This window comes from Salvia splendens, chromosome 19 (assembly GCF_004379255.2).
Source record: "Salvia splendens isolate huo1 chromosome 19, SspV2, whole genome shotgun sequence".
NCBI classification, from domain to species: domain Eukaryota; kingdom Viridiplantae; phylum Streptophyta; class Magnoliopsida; order Lamiales; family Lamiaceae; genus Salvia; species Salvia splendens.
Genome location: NC_056050.1, coordinates 25,407,919 through 25,431,228, shown reverse-complemented (window position 1 = coordinate 25,431,228; position 23,310 = coordinate 25,407,919). Strand labels below are relative to the sequence as shown.

At 43.8% G+C, this 23,310-nt stretch overlaps 2 protein-coding genes and 1 pseudogene across 2 annotated transcripts; 2 read left to right on the top strand and 1 right to left on the bottom strand.

Moving 5' to 3' along the window:
• The first annotated feature begins 3,313 nt into the window (after positions 1-3,313).
• On the top strand, positions 3,314-16,740 carry LOC121779432 (annotated as a pseudogene).
• On the bottom strand, positions 10,825-14,520 carry LOC121779227. Its single transcript, XM_042176547.1, has one exon. It carries the CDS (start codon positions 14,518-14,520, stop codon positions 10,825-10,827), a length of 3,696 nt encoding a protein of 1,231 aa, XP_042032481.1.
• On the top strand, positions 16,735-23,142 carry LOC121779226 (wall-associated receptor kinase-like 1). Its single transcript, XM_042176546.1, has 3 exons — positions 16,735-17,913; positions 20,258-21,167; positions 23,104-23,142. The coding sequence occupies exons 1-3, from the start codon at positions 16,859-16,861 to the stop codon at positions 23,140-23,142; spliced, it is 2,004 nt and encodes a 667-aa protein (XP_042032480.1). The 5' UTR covers positions 16,735-16,858.
• The last annotated feature ends 168 nt before the right edge of the window (positions 23,143-23,310 follow it).

The window sequence follows — 23,310 nt, the reverse complement described above, 5'->3', positions numbered from 1 at the left end:
TTTCACAACATGAAATGGAAAGCAGTGAGAGTGACAGTGGTTCCAATTCTGACTCTGTTGATGATGTTTGCTTTGATGGCTACTCTTCCATCTCCGAAATAGCTCAACTTGAAGCTTTTGATGATTCTTGACACTAAAACAAATGTTGAAGAAAATTACTAATACATGCTAATTTTTTTTTTTGCCAAGTCTACGTATTTTTTATTCAAAGTAAAAGATGTACACACCAGAGCTGCTATAACTCAAACCTTTCATTGCTATATCTACTCTCTTTCTCTCTATCGCTCTAAATTGGTGCCTTGGTAAACAATTGATACTTTGATTTCATTACTTATTGCAATAATATGTACTTATTTGTGAGTTTCTGTTCCTTGTTCTAAAACAGTTATTACTACTATGATCCAATACTCGATATCTTATGCTCATTTCCGTCCCAATATATATGGCTCATCATTTACTTGTATTTAAAAGGTTGGGTTTTTGTGTTTAAATTAGTATGATCCATTAGATTTAAGCCACCTTTTGGTAAATAAACTTCAGATTCCACTAATTCATTTCACTCGCACTTTATTATATTTTTTCGTTAGTCTTTCATTACATGTATTAATTTATTTATACTTTTAGCAATTGGACCTCACATTTCGCTAATTCATTTCCATCACACTTTATTAGTATAACACTAATACTCCATCCATCCCCCAAATAATACTCCTTCCGTCAGCCATTAAATGTCTCATTTTTCTTTTTTCGTCCGTCCGCTAATAAATATCACATTTCACTTTTACTACTTTTACTATATTTAGCCAGTGGATCTTACATTCTACTAACTCATTTCACTCACATGTTATTATAAACTAATATAAAAATATGACACATGTTCCACTAACAAATGATGTATTTGTGTTTGTGGACATTTAAGAAATAATATTCAACTAATTTTATTTATTAACTTTCTTTTACAAAATCAAACAATTTCTTAAAATTTGCGCCGATCCACGTTTATTCCCGAGCAGATGATGTATTTGTGTTTGTGGAAATTTCTAGTAATTTAAATTTTCAATTGCTTGAAAAGCTATTATAGCCAATAATTATTGGGCTATCAATATTTTGTTGAATTTGAATTTAGATTGAAGCATTGACTAGTAATTTTTAAGTCCTTAGAGCATTAGCAATGGGCGCCGATATCGGCCCTCCCAATGGGCTCTCAAAGGCCTCCGTTGTGGAGCAAGGGCCGATGGCCACTCACCATGGGCTCCTCCCCAAGGCCGCTGGATCGGCTCAGCCGATCTCTCATCTTCTTCTTTTTATTCATTTTTTATCTTCTATATATACCCCATTCCCCACTAATTATTCACATTCATCACATTTCATTTTATCTCACTCACTCTACATTTTACTTATCTCTAGTTACAATGTTTTCAATATTTTTATCAATGTTTTTTTGTTGTTTTTTTCTATATTTTTTTAAATGTAGGATGTTTCTTTTTAATGAAATTTTTTTTATTGAGTTTTCTTTATTTCTTGTTATTTTATACTCCCTCCGTCTCATAGTAGATGTCACACTTGGGAATTGGCACGAGATTTTAGGAGGTGTTGTTTTGTGTGTTAAGTAGAAAGAGAAAATAATATATTTATATTAATGTGAGAGAACTTTTTCCAAAAATGGAAATGTGACATCTTTTGTGGGACAAACTAAAAAAGAAAGTGTGACATCTATTATGGGACGGAGGGAGTCTCATTTTATTTCACACTAAATTAAAAGTGAAAAATATAAAATAGCGATGATTTGAAAAAAAGAGATGAGCTCTGAGATAGGATATAGAATGAGCTCTTATTGCATAGAGATGAGCTTTGGGATGGGGTCTATTGACGTCTGACGTAGCACGAGAAAATTGAGATAGGATGAACTTCTATCTCAATATGTTTTGTCTGAATATGCATAATCTGAATATGTTTTCGAAATTCTATTTTTTGAATTTCTGTATTTCATTTTCATAAATGTCATGCTGGCGTTTTGTAGTTTTGTGGCACTAACCTGACTTATTAATAGATTGGAAGTTCAGCCCTCTATCACACTAGAACACAAGGCGTGCACTAGCCTATTACAGTGACCCAATTGAGTTGGGGCAAAACTTTTAAACACCACATGACATGCAGATAGCCTATTACACTAACTCAATTGAGTTGGGGTAAAATTTTTAGATACAAACTACCAAGATTAAGAAATTATATTAAATAAATTAAATGAGAATAAATAAAATAGGAAAAATGAATAAAATAGAAGAAATAAGAGAGAGTGAAGTTATGACAGAATAAAATAAGAGTGATTAGATATGTTTTTTATTAAAAATATGATTCGACTTAGTTAGTACATTAAAAAGGAGGGGTGTGATAACGGCTAACCACCTTAATTGCTAACTACAACTAATTTGAGACATAGGATTTCAGAGATCTAGTAGTCTGTAAATTGTCATGCATAATTTCGTTTTATTATTATTTAAATTTAAAAAGATGAGAAGAATCACCAAATTTAAGGTTTTAGAAAAACTGTCAATATAATATATAAAAAATATCAATATGGTTCCTTGAATATGTCAACACAATTTAACATTAACATTATATATGCATTATATTGATATATTATGATTGTTATATTGACATTATCTGCTTGTCGAAAAATATGAAAATTATTTAAAAATTTTTTAAAATTTTGACATCAAAACATATGCAATTGAGATTTCGTTAGAATCCTATAAAATTATCTTTAATTTTTTATATGTTGTGTGAAAATGTAATTTACATTGAGATAGTTATAATCATTTAAAGTTTATAAATATTTTTCAAAAGTTAGTTATAACTATTTTTTTATTAATTAACATTAATATCCCACTTTTTACACTGCATTGATACTCGTGGCTAAATGATCTTATGTCTTGATTTAATAATTGAATATCTATCATTTAGTTGTAGTTAGTAATTTAAGGATAAGTTAACAATATGATCCATCATATAAAAAGGAATACGACTCAATTTAGTTGGAAATGAACGAATTAAATATAATAAAAAGGGAATTTGTCGTGACATACTAAATGGGAACTCGAGACATTACCATGTCTTTTCTAATTGACGTACTAAAGTTGTCTTCTCTCTTTACAAATCTTCATTCAAATGTAGGGACCCGTATAACCGTTGATGTCAAATAATTATGAGGGCTTTTCAAAGAGTTGATTGATATAATAGTATACCTAAGTTGAATTTCTTCCTTTATCTCTTAGTTTATGTATGGAAATCCAATTTAAATTCCAGCCCAACTAAACATGCATGATGCTTAAAAACGCTCATTTCTTATCTCACGTCGACTTCTAAAAATTGAAGCTTGTACAAGTTATCAAGCAGAGGTGCAACGTTCTTAAGCCCAACTCGGTGCCTTGGTAGAAGAAGGTATGCAAACAATTGATGATGCTTTATTTTCATTACTAATTGCAATTATACACTCTTATTTGTGTTGTTTCCTTTCCGTCTTCTAACTTAGTATTTTTGATCTTTGTGTTTTATCACTTTTATGTTTAAAGTAGAATAACCCGTTCAAGATGAGCTATTCTTTTGTGTTACAACTCAGAAGGGTGCAAATGCCCCCTTCAAAATATTTTTTTGTACTATTTTCTTCTTATTTTTAGCAAAATTTTCAATTTCCTTCATAAATGTCCTCGCTCAAACTCTAAATTTTTCTTTGTATACATATTTTTGCCCCTTCCGAATTGAATTCTTGGCTCCAATGCTTCCTTGAAACGGCCAACGGCGTTAATACTTGTCGAGATGCATCTTGATCGACACACGTCTCCCGGCCATGATGGAAAACGCCAATATCTCCCAATTATTACACCAACCATGATGGCCGGTTTGAATCTACATTGACTCTAACAAGCTTCACATGCATTGGGTCTGACCATCCTCAACTCGACTTGTTTATTACGACGTTGTTTTGATTCTGTGTAGTTTTTTCAGTTATGTTCTTTCCCAGTACTACGTCCGACAAGTTGTTTTTGACAGTTTAATGAAAAAAATTATAAAACCACAAAAAATATTTTACAAAATTTAGATCTAAAATCGTCCTTTCTATTGACTTTTCTCACCCTATCTTTCTGCCATTCTCTTCAAACTAGTTCTGTCTTTTGAAACCCTAGTTCTCCTTTTGCAAAAGGTTGAAACCCCAACCCCGAAGGCCCCCCACATCCCGGCCCAACAGTATTGTAAGGGGTGTTCAATCAAGTATGCAGTAGCCTGCTAAGGGGGAGGGCCGTAACCCACTATCCTGCCAGAAGCCCACCTCCCAAGGCCTCACACGAGGTGTTGCAACTACACGACAATTGTGGGATTCGATCCTTGGCCATTCTTGCAAATCTACCCCTCTAAAACCAATTGCGCTGCCCATGCAGCCTAGACCCTAATTCTCCTTAAAGCTAGGAATTGTAGCCTTCCTCTCAGCTTGAATTTCTTCTGCATTTATTTCACTTTTGACTATGGTAGTGAACTTTCACCGATGTTAGAGAAGCTCCTCAACCAAACAATATAGTACGCCCCCTCACCAATTCGTTTTCCACCTTCTCACTCAATACACGAATGCAATCACTAACTTCCTCATTCACCCACTCCAATCTATAAACAGCGTGCTTCGCCAACAACATGCTGTGAGCAAAGACCGGTTTTCCCACCACAACCACAGTCTAGAGTATAAAAAGAAGCATTCAAATTTTTTTTTTATTATTTTGTATATAAAAATAAGATAAGTAGCTAACAATTTTTGACGTCTACGTCAAAATCGGGCAAAAACAGACCAAGTTAAATGACACAAATGTATCAGAATTAATGTTCTAAACAAAATTAGTAAAACTAACATATTTTTAGGATAAAAATGGACTTTGTCCAAAATAAATTAGAGAGATGTAAATATGTATGCATCATAAAATACTACTATGGTTGGAACGGTACGGTATACCGCGCCGAAATGACCATACCGCATACCGTATCGTACCGTGCGGTATGACAAAAAATCATACCTTTACCGTACCGCTTTTGTAGGTATACCGCAATTGCGGTATACCGAAAAGTCGGTATAGCAAAATTTAGATATCGTTACCGTACCGCTTTTGTCGGTATACCGTACCGTGATTTCGGTATACCGCAATATGCGGTATACCATGATTTCCGGTATATACTGCAATTGCGGTATATACCGTATTTGCGGTATACCGTGTTATTTGCGGTATATACCGCAAGTTTACGGTATATACTTCAATTGAGGTATGATGCGGTATAACGCGGTATACCGCGGTATATACAAAATGCATACCTTTACCGTACCTAAAACTGTCGGTACGGTATGATACCGTACCGAAAAGTACGGTATACTGAAAATTCGGTATTTTTTCGGTACGGTAAGTGCGGTAATTCGGTATATTTTCCCAGGCCTAAATACTACTACTCCCTCTGTCCGCTATTAGGAACTAGGTTTATGATACGGTCCCAATCCAGCCGATTCCGCCCCCCGGTGTAGCCGAAGGAGCGGCGCCGGAAGCGGAGGAAGTCCAGGAGGTACAACGGCTTCAACAGCCGTCCATCGCGAAGTCGAAGCCGAAAAGGAACGCGCGTCAGCCTGAGAAGTATGGTGACTACGTCCCCAAATAGTATTAGTTAATTAGTTCTTTTTATTTATTATTTTACTATTTTTTGGACATTAGTAATTTTATTTTTATTTATTTTGCAATTAGAGTCGAGCGTAATTATAAGTTCCGTTTTGGGTTTTCTTTGTTGGTTCTTTCCCGAGATGAACTAGGATTAGGAATGGAACCAACCCTAGGGTCCTTATTCTATAAATAGGGCTATGTTCATAAACTTTATTATAAATAAAATATTATTTGCCTACAAAATTGTGAATTATTCTCTCAACCCTAGTTTAACCGCTACCCGACGGAGGAGTTCCGCGCACAGCAAGAAACTAGAACCACCGCCGATCCTATCTCAGGACGCCGGAAAATCTCTTGATCTCCGAGCAGACAGCCGCCGATCACCGTTAAGGAATTAAGTGCTTAACATCTGGTGCTTTCATCCAGTACTCATGAAGCGTTACAACAACAACAACGGAAAGTTTTGGGGGCAGAATCGCTAAGATTCTTACCCAGTTAACAGGTTTGGGGGTCGCCCACCAATCGGAGGCCACCGCGACGGTGGCGGGACCATCGTTCGTCAGGGGACGACAGTGACCTAGAGGGTCGCCCAACGGACGAACACCACCAGGACGATCACGTCAGCACCAAACTTGATCGTGTATTGGAGAAACTTGATAAGTTGGACGTATGGAGGGAGGAAGCCGATCGTAGGTTCGACAACCTCCTTCGCTAACGCGCGACTTGGAGATGCCAACCGGGTTCGACGACGGGGATGACCCACCGTGGGACGACAATAGGAGAAGGAGACCGGTGGAGAGATGGTTTCAGCTTAGAAACCTTACTTTTGGCTTCCGCGATGGGCCGCCGTAGGAGAGGGGCCGAACAGGCCCCGACTGGGATATTCAAGGGGACAAACATCAGAATTTCAACCGCCCCGCTTCGTGTTGGGACCCACCGCATCGTTACCAATCCCACGTTGCGGGCTATGAGAAACCGCAGCGGGTTAAGATGCACCCACCCTAATTCAACGGATCTGACGCAACTAATTGGGTGTCTAGGGTACAGTACTACTTCGACCACATTATGATGCCCGACGCTCAACGCTTGCACTACGCTGTAATGTTGTTTGATCCGCCGGTGGTGGAGTGGGTTTTCAATTATTGCGCAAACAACGATTTCGTCACGTGGCAGGATTTCTTGGAAGATGTACGACATCGTTTTGACAGGCATAGTTTTAAGAATTATTATGGCTTTCTCGCCAAGCTTACGCAGACAGGAACAGTGCTGGAATATCATGATACTTTCGAAAAGTACCTCAATAGGGTGCAAGGGGTCCCGGAATCGGACTTATTCACACTCTTTGTCGCAGGCCTTAAACCAGACATGCAGGAGCGTCTGCAGTTACATCCCCCCTCGTCGCTTGCAGTCGCGATGGCCTTGACGTTAGAGTTAGCAGACATTCAGGTAGATCGTGGCCAGCAATCGACAACGCCTACGAGTTCGCGTCGGCCTTGGTAGAATCGGGAGCCTCGAGGGCCGCCAGGGGTCTCCTCTTCGCAGCCCCCTTCTCAGCTAATACGGGTCTCCCAGGCGCAGAAGTCACAACGGTCCAAGTTGGGTCTCTGCTGGCACTGTCCCGAGAAATGGGTATGGGACATGTGTGTAAACAACGCATTCTCTGTTATGCGGATGATGGGGAGGAGTTTGAGGAGCCTTTGTTGGAGGAGCCCGTCGCGGCTGATGTTTCACACACATTCACGCCATGAATGGGGGTCGTAGATCTCGCCCCCTGCGAGTTTTGGGTTTGGTGCAGGATCAGGAAGTGAGCCTCCTCATCGACACAGGGAGTGACAGGGTTTTATGCACCCTAGGATTGAGGAAAAATTGCATCTCCCATTGTCTACAATTCCCCCTTCCGCGTCTACGTTGGGAATGGTGAGACATTGTTGTGCTCCCATATTTCACGACAAACGAGGCTGGAGGTCCAAGGCACGGTTATCACGATGGATTTGCACATCCTACCGGTACACGGACCAGATATTATATTGGGTATGGACTGGCTCGAGTCGTTAGGAAAAGTTACTGCAGACTTTGCGGGCAAGACTCTGGAATTTATTCAGGGGGATACCCCAATCACTTAGAAGGGAATTTTGCCCCCTCCGCAGCGTATCAGCTTGCAATCTTTGGCGGCATTGCTCCCTGCAAATGAGCTTCTGGAATGTTTTGAAATCATACTGCTAGACTCGGAATCGCCGTCGCCATAGCCGACCCTGGAAGAGTTTCCGCCGGGTCTGCCGCTGGATTTGTTGGCGGTTTTGGATAAGTTTCGGCCGATTTTCAGCTTACCCAGCGGGATGCCACCCGCGCGTGCTTATGATCATCGGGTTCACCTCTTGCCAGGTGCCGAGCCAGTTAATGTCAGGGCATTATTCGACGGAGCGGCGTAGCCCCCCCGGTGTAGCCGAATGAGCGGCGTCGGAAGCGGAGGAAGTCCAGGAGGTACAGCGGCTTCAACAGCCGTCCATCGCGAAGTCGAAGCCGGTAAGGAACGCACGCCAGCCTGAGAAGTATGGTGACTACGTCCCCAAATAGTATTAGTTAATTAGTTCTTTTTATTTATTATTTTACTATTTTTTGGACATTAGTAATTTTATTTTTATTTATTTTGCAATTAGAGTCGAGCGTAATTATAGGCTCCGTTTTGGGTTTTCTTTGTTGGTTCTTTCCCGAGATGAACTAGGTTAGGAGTCAAACCTAACCTAGTTTATCATATTAATCTGTTTGCAATTAGGAGTCATGGTTCTTGGTAAGTAGGTCTCACATTTCATTAACTCATTTTATTACAAAACTAATACTTCATCCGTCCCAAGATAGTTGAGTTATTTCCTCTTTTGGCAAACACTTTCTTCTCACTCAGATTTTACCCTCTCTTTCTCTCTCCTTTATTATTTTCTCTTATACTTGACTCTTTATTTTAACATTTAACACATCAATTTCATAAATCATGTACTAAAAAAGAAATGTCTCAATTATCTTACAATAAAGGAATATATAAAAAATGGACGTCACATTCTACTATCTATTTCCACCACTTTCCTTTATTTTTCACAAAACATGTGTCGAACTCGACCGGGACTCCTAATCCCGGACATGATGAGTATAACAAATCCAAACTAAAGTTAAGAACCAAAACAATGGATTCAACATAGAATTTAAACAAATAGTCTATCGCTTCATCCTACAACATGCTATGAGCAACGATGAAGAACTTGCCACACATTCAATTGTAACTTAAACCAAAAACACCCAAGTTGTAGTGATGCACTACTCGATCAAGTGGTGTGTCACCACATGTCATACAACCGAGTTGCGGGTAGGCAAAATCATCCAAAATACCACTTGATCGAGTGGTTTTGGTGGGCGAGTGAAGTGGGCGTGTCACACTCGGCCGAGTGTGTTTCTGTGACACACTACTCAGTCAAATGGAAGTCTTTGGAATACTTTCATGTTGATGTTACAACCGAGTGTGCTGCTGAAACTCACTATTCGATCGAGTGGTCTGCTCTGGATCATGAGAGAATACTGCACACGGGCCATATGTTTTGTCAACCCACCACATGGTCCATGCAAAATCTGTGTTAAGGAGAAACTCCCCAACAACGATTAATTCCTTCGAGAAGTCGCGTGAACTTTGCCCGACGATCGATCACGAGAAGAATAGGGTTGAACGTGAAACAAAAGATAGCGTAAAAAATATTTTATTCCTTGAGGATGAAATAAAATACACGCCTATTTATATCTAAGGACCCTAGGGTTGATTCGACCTACGATCCGGGAAAGAATCAACTAAGAAAACCCGGAAAGGGGCTTAAAGCCCGCTCAACTTGAAATATTAAATTAAGGAAATAAGTTTAATCAAAATAAAGCAACAAAAATAATAAAACTATTCTAGACACAAAAAAGACTCGATGGCTCTGCTTCACTTCCGACTAGTGGCGAAGTCGGCCAGGTGATCCGGCGGCTGGCGCTGGCGGCGCGGCCGATCCTTCCCGATCGTTCTCTCCGGCGCCTGGACGATCTTCGCTGATGTGTCGACGTCCAACTCTTCCATTGCGTGCTCTGTTCCCGTATCTTCCACCCTTGGCGCGGGATGCACGGGTTGCACCGTATCAACTCCTCCCCCCATAGAGACCTCCTTGTCCTCAAGGAGCAGCGTCGGGAACCTCCTTTTCACCATTTCCACCGGCTCCCACGTAGGCGAAGCCCCACCATCATCGTCCCATTCCAATAGCACCTCCTCTACGGTAGCTCCCTCACTCAACACTACCCGCCGATCCACTACCCTCCTTGGCTGGACCACCGGCTTTCCATGAGCGAACACAGGTGGAAAAGGTGCAGTACCGCTGGACTCACTCTCAACAAACGGTTTCAACAAGCTTACGTGGAATACGTTATGCACCCGGCTCCCTTCCGGCAGCTTCAAACGATATGCCACCTGCCCGATCCGCTCAAGCACTTCAAACGGACCATAGAAACGCCTCGCCAACTTAGTAGACAATGGCCGAGCGACAAAGTGTTGCCTGTATAATTGTAATTTCAACAGCACCTTGTCCCCAACCTCGAACTCCACGTCTCTGCGATGTTTATTCGCAGCCGTACGCATCCTCTGCTGAGCACGCTCCAAGTTCTTCCGTAACAGCACAATGAGCTCCCCCCGTTGTCTTATCATGACCGCAACATCCGGGGGTGTGGCAGCAGACGGAGGTGCCGCGATCAGCGACGGGGGCTCTCTGCCATAGAGGGCGGTGAATGGTGAGGTCCCCAGCCCTTCGTGAAAGAAGCAATTCAAGGCCAATTCCGCCCACGGGAGGAAATTCACCCACTTGGACGGTTTGTCCGCGACAAAGGCCCTTAAGTATTGCTCGAGGCCGCGATTACGCACCTCTGTTTGCCCGTCGGATTGCGGGTGGTAGGCGGTTGAAAAATGGAGCTTCGTGCCACTCAAACGTAGCATCTCCTCCCATATCGCATTCAAGAACACCGGGTCACGGTCCGATACCAAGGTTTTCGGAAAGCCGTGATGCTTAACCACCGTATCTATGAAGATGGATGCCACCTTTAATGCATTATAAGTGCTCGGCAGCGGAGCAAAGTGTGCTTACTTTGTGAGGCGATCTACCGCCACTAAAATAGCCGTGTACCCCCTAGATTGTGGCAGGCCCGTGATGAAATCCATCGACACATCTTCCCAAACGCGGGATGGGATCGGAAGGGGCTGCAATAAGCCCGCCGGCTTCTGTGTAGAATATTTCGTCGTTTGGCATTCATAGCAAGCATTCACGAAGTTCTTCACCTCCTTCCGCATGCCCTTCCAATAAAACCCTGTTGCGAGCCGTTTAAATGTGCGATCCACCCCTGGGTGGCCTGCGGTTGGCGACGCATGATACTCGTGCAACAGCAGCTCCTTCACCGTTGAATCCCGGCTCACATAGATGCGGCGCTTGAAATACAGCAACCCATCCGACATAGATACCCCCGGGTCAGCAGTCCCTAATTTCCACGCTTCCTGGAGCGCGATCAGATCTGCAGAGGACTGCACCTCGCTGCGCAACACCGCCAGCAGGTCGGGAACTGGGCTAGAGATCGCCATTAGTAGGCCCGCCGCATCACCTGGGTCGTCGGTCAGGGCCAAGTCGGCGGGCATCGCATGCGGCCCCGGCGTCTCCTCCACATCTCTTCTTGATAACGCATCAGCCACCCTGTTCGATACCCCCGTCTTATACTCAATTCGGAACTTATACCCCATCAATTTCCGGACATAGAACTGTTGATCCGGTGTCTGGATTATTTGTTGCAATAACTCCTTCAAACTCTTTTGGTCACTCCGAATCACAAATTCTCGACCCAGCAAATATTGACGCCATTTTTGAACCGCCTCGACAATGGCGTATAGCTCCTTATGGTACGTGGATGACACGCGTCGCTTCGGACCCAATTTCTTACTGAAAAAAGCCAAGGGGTGTCCGTCCTGAAGCAGCACCGCCCCTATCCCGAAATCCGACGCATCCGTTTCCAAGTAAAACGTCCTCGCGAAATCTGGGAGGCGAAGGACCGGGGCTGACGACATTGCTGCCTTTAACGCCTCAAAACTCGTCGCCGCTGTGGGGGACCACACAAAGGCGTCCTTCTTCAACAGGTCAGTAAGCGGACCAGCGATGGACACATAATGCTCCACAAAACGTCTGTAGTACCCCGTCAGACCCAAGAAACCCCGCAGTTGTTTGACAGTCGTGGGGACCGGGCACGACATCATCGCATCAATTTTAGTTGAATCCGCCTTTAGGTGACCATCCGCAATGATATGGCCCAAGTACTCGACCGTAGTACACGCGAAGGTGCACTTCGAAAGCTTCACAAAAAATTGATTCGCTCTAAGAATCGATAAAACCTCGTTCAGATGGCGCACATGAGCCGGCAACGTCGGGCTGTAAATCAAGATGTCATCGAAGAAAACGATAACAAACTGTCGCAAGAATGGCCGGAAGAGAGCGTTCATTGCCGCCTGGAATGTAGATGGAGCGTTCGTCAGCCCGAACGGCATAACCAAGAACTCAAAGTGCCCGTCATGGGTACGGAAAGCCGTTTTATATACATCACCTTCGCACATCCGTATCTGGTGATATCCCGATCTCAGATCCAATTTGGAGAAGAATCTCGCCGCCCCCAATTCATCGAATAACTCATCTGTGGTCGGAATCGGAAAGTTATCCGGCACAGTAGCTGCATTTAGTGCTCTGTAATCAAAACGGAACGACCCGTCCTTCTTCCGTATGAGCAAAACTGGCGAGGAGAAAGGGCTCTGGCTCGGGCGAATGATACCCGAATCAAGCATCTCCTTGACTTGGCGTTCGATCTCCGTTTTCTGGAAGTACGGATACCTGCATGGCCGGACGTTTACTGGCTTTGTCTGTGGAAGTAAATGAATCCGGTGATCAAAAATGCGCTTCGGAGGCATCCCCGATGGCACTCCAAACACCCCGATGTGCGACCTTAATATCGCCAAGATCTCCTCCGGGAGGTCCTCCGGGAAAGAGGGCGGGTCTGCTGCTGCCTCGTCATGCGGCTGCTGGTGCGGCAGATGAACCAACTCAAATACTTCTCCGACGCCCTGCAATGTAAGTAAGGTCGCAAACTGTCGCAGCGAAACGTGTTGGGCCATTGGTGGCACCAACTTCAGCCGAATGTGCTCGCCATTCCTCACAAACTCCAACGTATCCGTGTCGAAGTCGTTGGTCACCCGACGAAGGGATTTCAGCCATGCCCTCCCCAAGATAATGTCCGGCCCATGAACCGGCAGGATGTGCAGATCCACTAGAAACACATGCTTCTGAATGACGATTCTCGTTTGTTTGCTAACCCAGGAGCAGAGAAGGGACTCTCCATTGCCCACATACACCCTGAAGGGGCGAACTTTATGTAGGGGCAGGGCGAGATGCTCTGCCACGCGAGGATGGAGGAAATCGTGCGAGCTACATGTGTTCACCAATATCCGAACCTCCATCGACCCTACCGAACCGATCACATCGATCGCGTCCGCCTTCTGCCGACCTTCCAATGCGTAGATATGAGATATGTCCGCTGCGATAATCTGTGAATCCTGAGGGACCTCGTCCTCCTCACTCTCGTCCTCCGAGTCACCATCCGCGCCCATGTAAACCAAGAATCGCCCCCGACAATTGTGGCCCGCTACCCACTTCTCCGGGCACCACCAACATAACCCCAAACGCGATCTTTCTGCCTTCTCCGCCTGGGACAACCGAATGACCGGGAGTTTTGAAAACTCCAAGAACTTCTGCTGGGGGGGTCGTGTAACCTGGGGCTGCTGGTTGGATGGTAATGTCAACTGCTGTGGCTGGCCGGTCTGTCTGGGCTCATAACGGCCCCCAGAACGTCGCTGAGAGCCCCCTGCCGGGGGTGGTCGATCGATACAGCTGTCACACTCCACAGCTAAGGCCATGGCGGCTGCCACCGAGGCTGGGTGTTGAAGACGCACTTGATTCTTCACCGGTTGCGTCAAACCCTCCACATAAATAGGCAGGAGAATGTACTCCGGCACCCCTCTAACCCGATTAAGCATGGTCTCGAACGTTGCGTTATACTCCGCCAAGGAGCCCGTCTGACACAACTTCGCAATTAACCCAATAAAATTCTGAAAACACTGGGGGTCGAACCGCCGCCTCACGTCCTCCAAGAAGTCTGCCCAGTTTGCATTCGGATTATTATCCCGGTAGTTAAATATCCACTCCGATGCCGGGCCCTCAAACATCATGACCACGTAATGCAATCGGTGCTCCTCTGGTGTCCTCATATGGTTAAAGTAGTATTGTACCCTGGAAATCCAATTAACAGCCTCTGACCCATTAAAACGAGGTGGCTTCATCTTCTCATAACGCGGCCTCTCGTATCGCTGCTGATCGTGCCGCATAGGCTCCGAATACTGTCTCAATTCCCGTTCTCCTGACGGAAGGTCCCAAGCCGTGTGTTGCTCGCCGTGGCGGCTCTCTTGGCGATACGCCGGATAATCCCAAGCCGATGGCTGGCTGGATCGAATGGGTGGCCCCCCATACCCCGGCGGTGCCCACGGTGTCATCCCCAAGGGTGCTGACCTTTGCGGCCCCCGGTTCGTCGAAGGCCCCGCGAACCCTAACGGCGGCTGTGTAGATGTGGTCACCGTCGTTGTGTAGACAGGGCGCTGGTCCATGGCACCTCTCCTCCACCCTGCCGTCGCATCATAGGGAGGGTCGGGGTCAGGCCGCGATCTTGGCGGCGCTTGCAGGCTGCCGGCCCTCCGCATCCAGACGGGCCTCCACCCTCGCGATTGAAGCCAGTATGTGTTCAAACGCCAAGGCCTGAGCGTTCAACGGTGCGGCAGCCGACGGCAGTGGCTCCAAACCGGCGATGAACGGTGCTACCGAAACAGGAGCAGAAACTGGAGGAATTCCCTCTGAAATCGACATGCTTCGCTGAGTACGTAATGAAAGTACCACTTGTTAAGGAGAAACTCCCCAACAACGATTAATTCCTTCGAGAAGTCGCGGGAACTTTGCCCGACGATCGATCACGAGAAGAATAGGGTTGAACGTGAAACAAAAGATAGCGTAAAAAATATTTTATTCCTTGAGGATGAAATAAAATACACGCCTATTTATATCTAAGGACCCTAGGGTTGATTCGACCTACGATCCGGGAAAGAATCAACTAAGAAAACCCGGAAAGGAGCTTAAAGCCCGCTCAACTTGAAATATTAAATTAAGGAAATAAGTTTAATCAAAATAAAGCAACAAAAATAATAAAACTATTCTAGACACAAAAAAGACTCGATGGCTCTGCTTCACTTCCGACTAGTGGCGAAGTCGGCCAGGTGATCCGGCGGCCGGCGCTGGCGGCGCGGCCGATCCTTCCCGATCGTTCTCTCCGGCGCCTGGACGATCTTCGCTGATGTGTCGACGTCCAACTCTTCCATTGCGTGCTCTGTTCCCGTATCTTCCACCCTTGGCGCGGGATGCACGGGTTGCACCGTATCAATCTGCAACCTTCTTTTAACTCATTTCATGTATCCAACTTCATCTCAGCTTCATTTCTACCTCAAATCGCAACCTATGAAGGGAATTCACATCTATTATAAGTCTTAAACACATTAAAACTCATGAACCTAAGGAAGGAAATCGAACTACTTGATTTACATCATTTACTTCTTGTGAAAGGGCAAAAATGAAAGCGGGTGATGTTTATAGGGATAAAAGGAGTAATTTACTCGTTTCATTTCCATTAGCATGGTGTGTCCCAAGTTCTGGGGTTTAATGCTTTTCTTTCTCTTGAAATTCTGTTTTTGGTCATTTGCCTGTTAATTTGATTATGAAATAAACTTCACATTATTCATAACACCACGATTTCATATAAATGGCAGTTACCATTATGATTGAACATTCACCTCTTTTTTCAGCAAGCAATGGAGCTAGCATTGGTTATTCTGGTCTTCTACACCCTATGCTTTGCCATAAACCCAACTCTTGCAAGTTCAATGTCGAATCCCGGTTGTCCAGAAAAGTGTGGAGATGTCACCATTCCCTATCCTTTTGGAATTGGTTCCAAGTGCAGTGCAAACTCCTCATTCGTAGTTATATGCAAATATTCGACACGGAACTCCTCGAGAATGGTGCCATACTTGAGCAGCATAAACTTGGAAGTAGTGAATGTTTCTATCTACGGTGTGGTTATAGTGAATCTGCCCGTGTCGCCTATAAACTGCTCTGAAGGAAGGCAAACAAGAGAATCTCTACCAATATCACTCACGGGAAGTCCGTTCACACTCTCAGCTCACTACAATACATTTGTCGTACTAGGCTGCAAGACTGCAGTGGGGTTTCACAGTAACAGAACACAAGTTGGAGGATGTTTGGCTATGTGTGATGATGCTAATGCTACAGACGTGACCAGCTGCAACGGCATAAATTGCTGCCGAACATCAATTCCAAGACGAGTCCAAGTGTTTGAGTTTACTTACCAAAGTATTCAAGCCAGCAATAGCAGTTTCTGTGGGTATGTTTTTCCTGTTGACAAGAAATGGTTGCACAATAAGGATTACAAAAGGTATAAAGGCCTTGTGGGTGATCTCTCAAATCCATTTGATCGCTAGTTTGGATCTGTGCCTTTGGTACTTGAGTGGGAATTTGGTACGGAAAGATCTTTCTCTAGTGGTTATTGCAACTCTCCTTCTAAATATCCTTCCTTTAGTGAAAGTAATTGCAAGGCCAAAAACATTGATCCTTATGAAGACCACACTTACTCGGATTATTCTGGATGCGGATCGCTGGTAGATTATTACCAAGATCAGATCAGATATATATTATTATCGCGTACTTCAGTATGCATCTTCCAAAATGTTCTGCACATGCGCTGGAGGATATGAAGGAAATCCATATATAGTTAATGGATGTAGCAATACAAATAACTATTTTGATTCGTCCCCAAATGAATATTATAACTATCATAGTAGTAATGCTCAAGCTATTAAAACAACATTCACTGTTATTGGCAGTGTGGTTGGTGTGGTGATTTTCCTCATTGCAGCTTGGAAGTTTGGAAAAGCTATTATAGAGACATTTTTGGCTATCAAGGCTAGCCGGAAATACATGTTCTTTAAGAGAAATGGAGGCATTTTGTTGGAGCAACAGTTGGCTGCTGTTGAGAATGAGATTGAGAAAACCAGATTGTTTACTTCCGTTGAGTTGGCAAAGGCTACTGATGACTACAATGAGAATCGAGTACTTGGTCGTGGTGGTGAAGGAGTTGTGTATAAAGGGATGTTAGAAGATGGAAGAATCGTGGCAGTGAAGAAATCGGAGAAGGTGAACCAAGGTGACGTGGTAGACTTCATTAACGAGGTTGTCATTGTATCACAAATAAACCATAGGAATGTGGTCAAGTTGTTGGGGTGTTGTCTGGAAAGTGAAGTTCCTCGTCTTGTCTATGAGTTCATCCCCAATGGCACACTTTTCTCTCACATCCATCATCCGCACGAGGATTTCCCATTATTCTGGGAAATGCGGGTGAGAATTGCCAAGCAAGTGGCCGGAGCTCTCGCCTACTTGCACTCTGCTGCATCTGTTCCTATCTATCACCGTGATATCAAGTCAACCAACATACTCTTGGATGACAAATATCAAGCCAAAATATCAGATTTTGGGACATCAAGATCAATTTCTCTTGATCAAACTCACGTGACTACCCGAGTGGTAGGCACGTTCGGGTACTTGGATCCGGAGTACTTTCAGTCGAGCCATTTCACTGAAAAGAGCGACGTATACAGCTTTGGAGTGGTTCTGGTTGAGCTTCTGACGGGGGAGAAAGCTGTATCGGCTGTGAGAGTTGAGGAAGGGAGGGGTCTGGCCATGCATTTCCTGCATTCGATGGAGCAAGATCAGTTATTTGACATTGTTGATGCGAGGGTGCTCAAAGAGGGCAAAAAGGAGGAAATCGAGGCGATGGCTGAAATAGCTAAAAGATGTCTGCATTTGAATGGGAAGGGCCGGCCAACGATGAAAGAAGTTTCACACCACTTGGAAGGAATCAAAATAGAGATTCCTGAAAACCAGATACAAAGCAGTGGCTGTGATCCTATTGAAGATGTTGACTCTGATGGCCTCTCTTCCATCTCAGAAGCCGTTGAATCTTCATCGTCTGATGAGTCTTGAAGAATAATACTATGACATTTTGAGCAAGCAACCAATGATTTTCTTTATCTTGCAGCTATTTGGATTCTTATGCGTGTGTGTGTGTGTGTGTTTTACTTTTCTCTGTTTGTTTAATACACATTGTACTTATGTGTGTAACATCATATTATGTGTAGTGTTTATCAATAAAAACACTTCCTTATTTCTAAGGAAGTGATTTCCAAAGTTTTTGTTGATTATATATATGCACACAATATCCATGAGCGACGAAATGACCAAAGTCTCTAGTTGTGTTTTCTACAACATTCATAATCTGTTAAACAATAATAATATACTGACTAAAAATGAAATAGTTAGCTGCTAGAGTTCTTTAACTCAACTTCATAAAACTACCAAAAAGGTCCAACAATCCCAAAGTTCTGCGCAATCTACAAAAATGTTGAGGCCAAATGGAGAAGAGGGTCGAGACAGGGTGATATATAGGCCTAGGACATCTTCTGATCTGGGATAAGGAAGCCTTTTAAGTACAGTCTGGCTTGGCAGAAGGTGTGACACTGCGAGGAGAAGCGTGGGAGCGTGAGATGAGAGGCGTTTCAAAAGAATTGACCAAAGCCGTGGAGGTGAGCCAAGCACTAATTGAAGTCATCCAATAAGCCAGAAGGCAACAAAGCGTAAGTTAAAGAACAAGGCGACATCCACATCTTCGACTAAGCATCTAGAAATGGTGGAAAATTGGTTGTGGAATGAAACAAGCTGATAGACCCTTGATCTATCGAACTAGAGCACCAACAATTTGTAGTGAGACGAAGAACAAGATAAACCCTAGTTGAAGTGCTAGGGGGCGATTTCCGCCAGAACCGGAATGAGAATAAATCTTAACTTTATTTCTCAATGCATAAAAGAGTACATAGACCTCTAATTTATAGAATACTAACTAGACTCAATAAAGATAAAGATTGCATAAAAATAACTAACTAAAATAGAAGATATGCTAAATAAATAAAATCAAGAAGATATGTTGGAGATCTTGCGCGAGATATGCTTGACGAGATTCACAAGATTGAGGACCCTATCAACTCTCCCACCCTCGAAAATCGCCTTGCCCTCAAGGCGGAAAGTAAGGAAATGTTGTTGGAGGGCCTTTGGCGGTTCCCAAGGCGGCTGTGATGATGGGTTTGAAATCCAATACACGAGCTGAAAAAGATGCAGCTCAGAGTTTAGGTCCGAAAGGATTCTGCACCAGCATGATAACCAAATATGGATAACACCCTTATATTCTTTTCATCTAGAAGCCACTTCTGCAAACGTACTCCTTAAATCAGTTGAGGTAGAATGAGGCACACATAATGAAGGCCAAACTTGAAGAACTTGACTCCCATCAGCCAAAACATCCCAATACCACTCCTATAATTGTGGCAACACTGCTCTCTACACTTGAAAGATGCTTCACAGATGAATGCAACAACACATAAAAATAGAAATCGCCAACTGATAGTTTTAATCCCTCGTGCAGTGTAACGGGATTTGTAACAAATTCATCAATGAAGTAAAGAGCCTTAAGCTTCTCAGCAACAGTTGGATTCTTGAAGAAATGAGCAAAATCCATCGATCTCACAATCTTGATTTTCATGTGAAACAATTTCTCACTTGTTGACGAGCCCAACAGCTTCTCCAAGGGAACCTCATCTGCACCTTCAGTGATCATCGGGGAGTTGACGATAGTGGGAGTTAATTGAATGGGGTGATCGAGGCGGTTGTTTTGCTCTTCACTGTAACTGGCCATCAGAAAGAGATTAAGTTGTTCGTTCATACACACATTTACATAGGGTTGACAAGGAGTTTGATCCTCTTAGCTGGGGACTTTCACTTCTCCAAAATAGGCCTCCTTGTCCTCATCATCCACATCGAAGCTCTAAACGGTGTGCTATAACTGCCCGATACTGGGAACCACATGTTGGTTATTGATACTCTCGGGCATGGCTTTGTCCCCAACCAAACAAACATCCAATTCGCCTATGAAGTGCTCAGCCTTGGTAGTCTCTGCTAGTGTCTTATGAGTTCCCAAAGTCGCAATAAATGAGACAGTTTCAATGCTACAAAGCTCCATAGTCGCCTCGAGAATTGAAGAAGCAAACGTTGATGCCTTGTGTAGATCATTCTCAGATTATCAGTTGATATATTATATTTATTATACACTACATGAGTATTATCTTCAAAAACATACTGCACGTGTGGTGGTTATGAAGGAAATCCATATATACGTGATGGATGTCCTCGTGATACTTAAGGTTCTCCTTTTTACCATACTAGTAAAAGATCTCTATCCATCATTAAAATAATATACATTGTTATTGGCAGTGTGGTTGGTGGGCTGATTTTGCTCACTGCAGCTTGGAAATTTGGCAAAGCTATTACAGAGACAGTTAAGGCTATCAAGGCTAGCCGAAAACACATGTTTTTTAAGAGAAATGGAGGCATTTTGTTGGAGCAACAGTTGGCTGCTCTTGAGAATGACATTGAGAAAACCAGATTGTTTACTTCCGTTGAGTTGGCAAAGGCTACTAATGACTACAATGAGAATCGAGTACTTGGCCGTGGTGGTGAAGGCGTTGTGTATAAAGGGATGTTGGAGAATGGAAGAATCGTGGCTGTGAAGAAGTCGGAGAGGGTGAACCAAGGTGATGTGGTAGACTTCATTAATGAGGTTGTGATTGTATCACAGATAAACCATAGGAATGTGGTCAAGCTGTTGGGATGTTGTCTGGAAAGTGAAGTTCCACGTCTTGTCTATGAGTTCATCCCCAACGACACTCTATTCTCTCATATCCATCATCTGCACGAGGATTTCCCCTTATTCTGGGAAATGCGGGTGAGAATTGCCAAGCAAGTGGCCGGAGCTCTCGCCTACTTGCACTCTGCTGCATCTGTTCCTATCCATCACCGTGACATCAAGTCAACCAACATACTCTTGGATGACAAATATCAAGCCAAAATATCAGATTTTGGGACATCAAGATCAATTTCTCTTGATCAAACTCACGTGACTACACGAGTGGTAGGAACGTTTGGGTACTTGGATCCGGAGTACTTCCAATCGAGCCAGTTCACAGAAAAGAGCGATGTTTACAGCTTTGGAGTGGTGCTGGTTGAGCTTCTGACGGGGGAGAAAGCTGTATCGGCAGTTAGAGTTGAGGAAGGAAGGGGTCTGGCCATGCATTTCCTGCATTCCATGGAGCAAGGCCAGTTATTCGACATTGTTGATGCAAGAGTGTCACGACCACATCTCCCTAGTCAAAGAAAGTGTAGCTATTTCGCGACTAAACATACTGAACTGTCTTAACTCATCATAAAAGTTACTTAATTCAAGAAAAACATTGTCTGAATGTTATAAAGATAACAAAATACTGAATCAGAGTGAATTCTGGGACATTGTCTTTACTACAACAAGTCTAAGTCTACGCAACGGAAGAGTTCCAAGACAAGTATAATATGTATGAAGACATACTACACCAGCTATCCTTCTACTTATTTAGCCTTCTATCCCAACACCTCCTCTGCCTCGATCGATCAACCTGCACATTAAGGAAAACAATATGCAGGGCTGAGTACTTGATATACTCAGTGGCTTATGCCGAAAACTGTTTTCTTTTAATTGTCAGCCAAGCCGAGTGAACGCGGGGTTTTTCTGAAAACAAGTCCCGGTCACTAAAATCTGTTATTTCTTTCTGAAATAGACTGCAGTCTTTTAAACTTCTGATGATATGCCATATCAGCTGTGTGAATCGGGAATGTGGCCACATTCCACGACCACTGGGCCGGCCAACCTAGCGCTAGCTCACGACCCCTAGACCGGCCAACCTGGCGCTAGCTCACGGTCCGTACGTGTACACTAGTCCGAGTAGGATTTACTGACCTACTAGGACCCGAATTCGATTTAACAGATAGGCAATCACAAAACAAAACATGGCATGACAACTCACTGAAAATATTCATGCTTTTTCACATAAATTCTGAAAGGAAAGAAAGCCCACACATAATGTAGGATAGAAAAGCCCACCTCGTTTGCTTAACTCTTTCAAACGGGTACTGTCTGACTTTGAGATTTACTCGTCGAGCGACGACGTCCCTTTTCAAAAAATAAAGTACTTAAATTAGGCTTTAAATAATTATTCATCTTGCATGAATGCATGCCTAAGCGTGTTCTCCTTATTTTATTTCCTTTCTTCTAGTATTTTAGAAATCTAGATTCTTAAATTAAATCGGTGATTTAATTTCTCCAGAACTGGCCGACTGTTCGGGTTTTAGAATTTCCCACATTATCTTAAGTATTTTTAAAACACTTCTTGTGGCTATTAAAGTCGGCTTAATTATTTATTGGCTTTTATTTCAGTCACGGCTTATAAGTTCTTTTCTTCCGTGGCTTTAGGAATAAATTCCAGAAATAAAATCTTAGGCCCATAGAGATTAAATATTCTGGCCCAGACTATTTTAATTTCCTCAAGCCCATTTCCCTTCTCTTCTTTTTTTTTTAAACTGAGGCCCAAATTTCAGTGGCCCAAAAACCAAATGAGACCACTCTCTAGATCGGCCTCTCTCATTTCTTCTTCTCAACACAACTCCAAATCAACAAGATCGAATCCCTAGCTCAAACCCCTTCTCTGCCCCTTTCTTCTCGGCAAACCGGCGCCACGAGGTCACCGAAGACGGCGTGCTTCACCTCGACGCAGCATCTGGCTGCCAGCTCGGCGAATTTGCGCTGTTGGGACAGAGGGGCGTCGCCGTGGTCATCGCCATCACTGGGGCTCGGCGAATTCGAGCTATCGTCGGAACAGAGGTGGAGGCGTCGGCTCCGTGACCCCCTCTCATCTTTCTCGGCTGCACTGCAGGAACGGCTCATCATCACCACGACCCTGTTCGCGACGCCTCCGTCGCGTCGTGGCCGTCGTCGCCTGTAGGCCGTCGCCGCTGCACCCGGGGCTCTCCGCAGCTGTCTTCGCGGGCTTACTATCGCCAGTAGCCACCGGGGCAGTTTCTTGTCCCTAAAGCTAAGTCTTTCTTACTTAGCTAATTTATGACCTCTTTTAGACGATTTAGCATTAGGCAGGTTATGGTGATTCGATTCTTGTTCTAGAGCATCTACGTTCCTGAGCTTTTGTCCCTAAGTTCTCAAACTTGGCTATCTACTGTGTGTTACATGATGCTAGTATGGTTTGGAGGATTTACCTCTTGTGATTGCTGAGTGAGGCTGCTCTTACTCTTGCTCGATTCCCTCTTCTCTGTCTTGGTTCTTCCTCCCTCCCTTTAGCTTGTTATCCACCGAATGAGAAAGTTGAAGTATAGGGGAGTGGAACGAGGGGGAGAGCATGTATATATGCTTGGTTTGTAACTGAAAGCTGCACATAGCTGAGTGT

Bases quoted from the DNA above. Each gene is read 5' to 3' on its own strand.
- LOC121779226 (XM_042176546.1), top strand. From the start codon at position 16,859: ATGTTCTTTAAGAGAAATGGAGGCATTTTGTTGGAGCAACAGTTGGCT. The intron at 17,914-20,257 runs GTCTTGAAGAAT...TGTTATTGGCAG, and splicing joins GAATCTTCATCGTCTGATGA to TGTGGTTGGTGGGCTGATTT. The intron at 21,168-23,103 runs GTGTCACGACCA...ACATGATGCTAG, and splicing joins TCGACATTGTTGATGCAAGA to TATGGTTTGGAGGATTTACC.
- LOC121779227 (XM_042176547.1), bottom strand. From the start codon at position 14,520: ATGCGGAGGGCCGGCAGCCTGCAAGCGCCGCCAAGATCGCGGCCTGAC.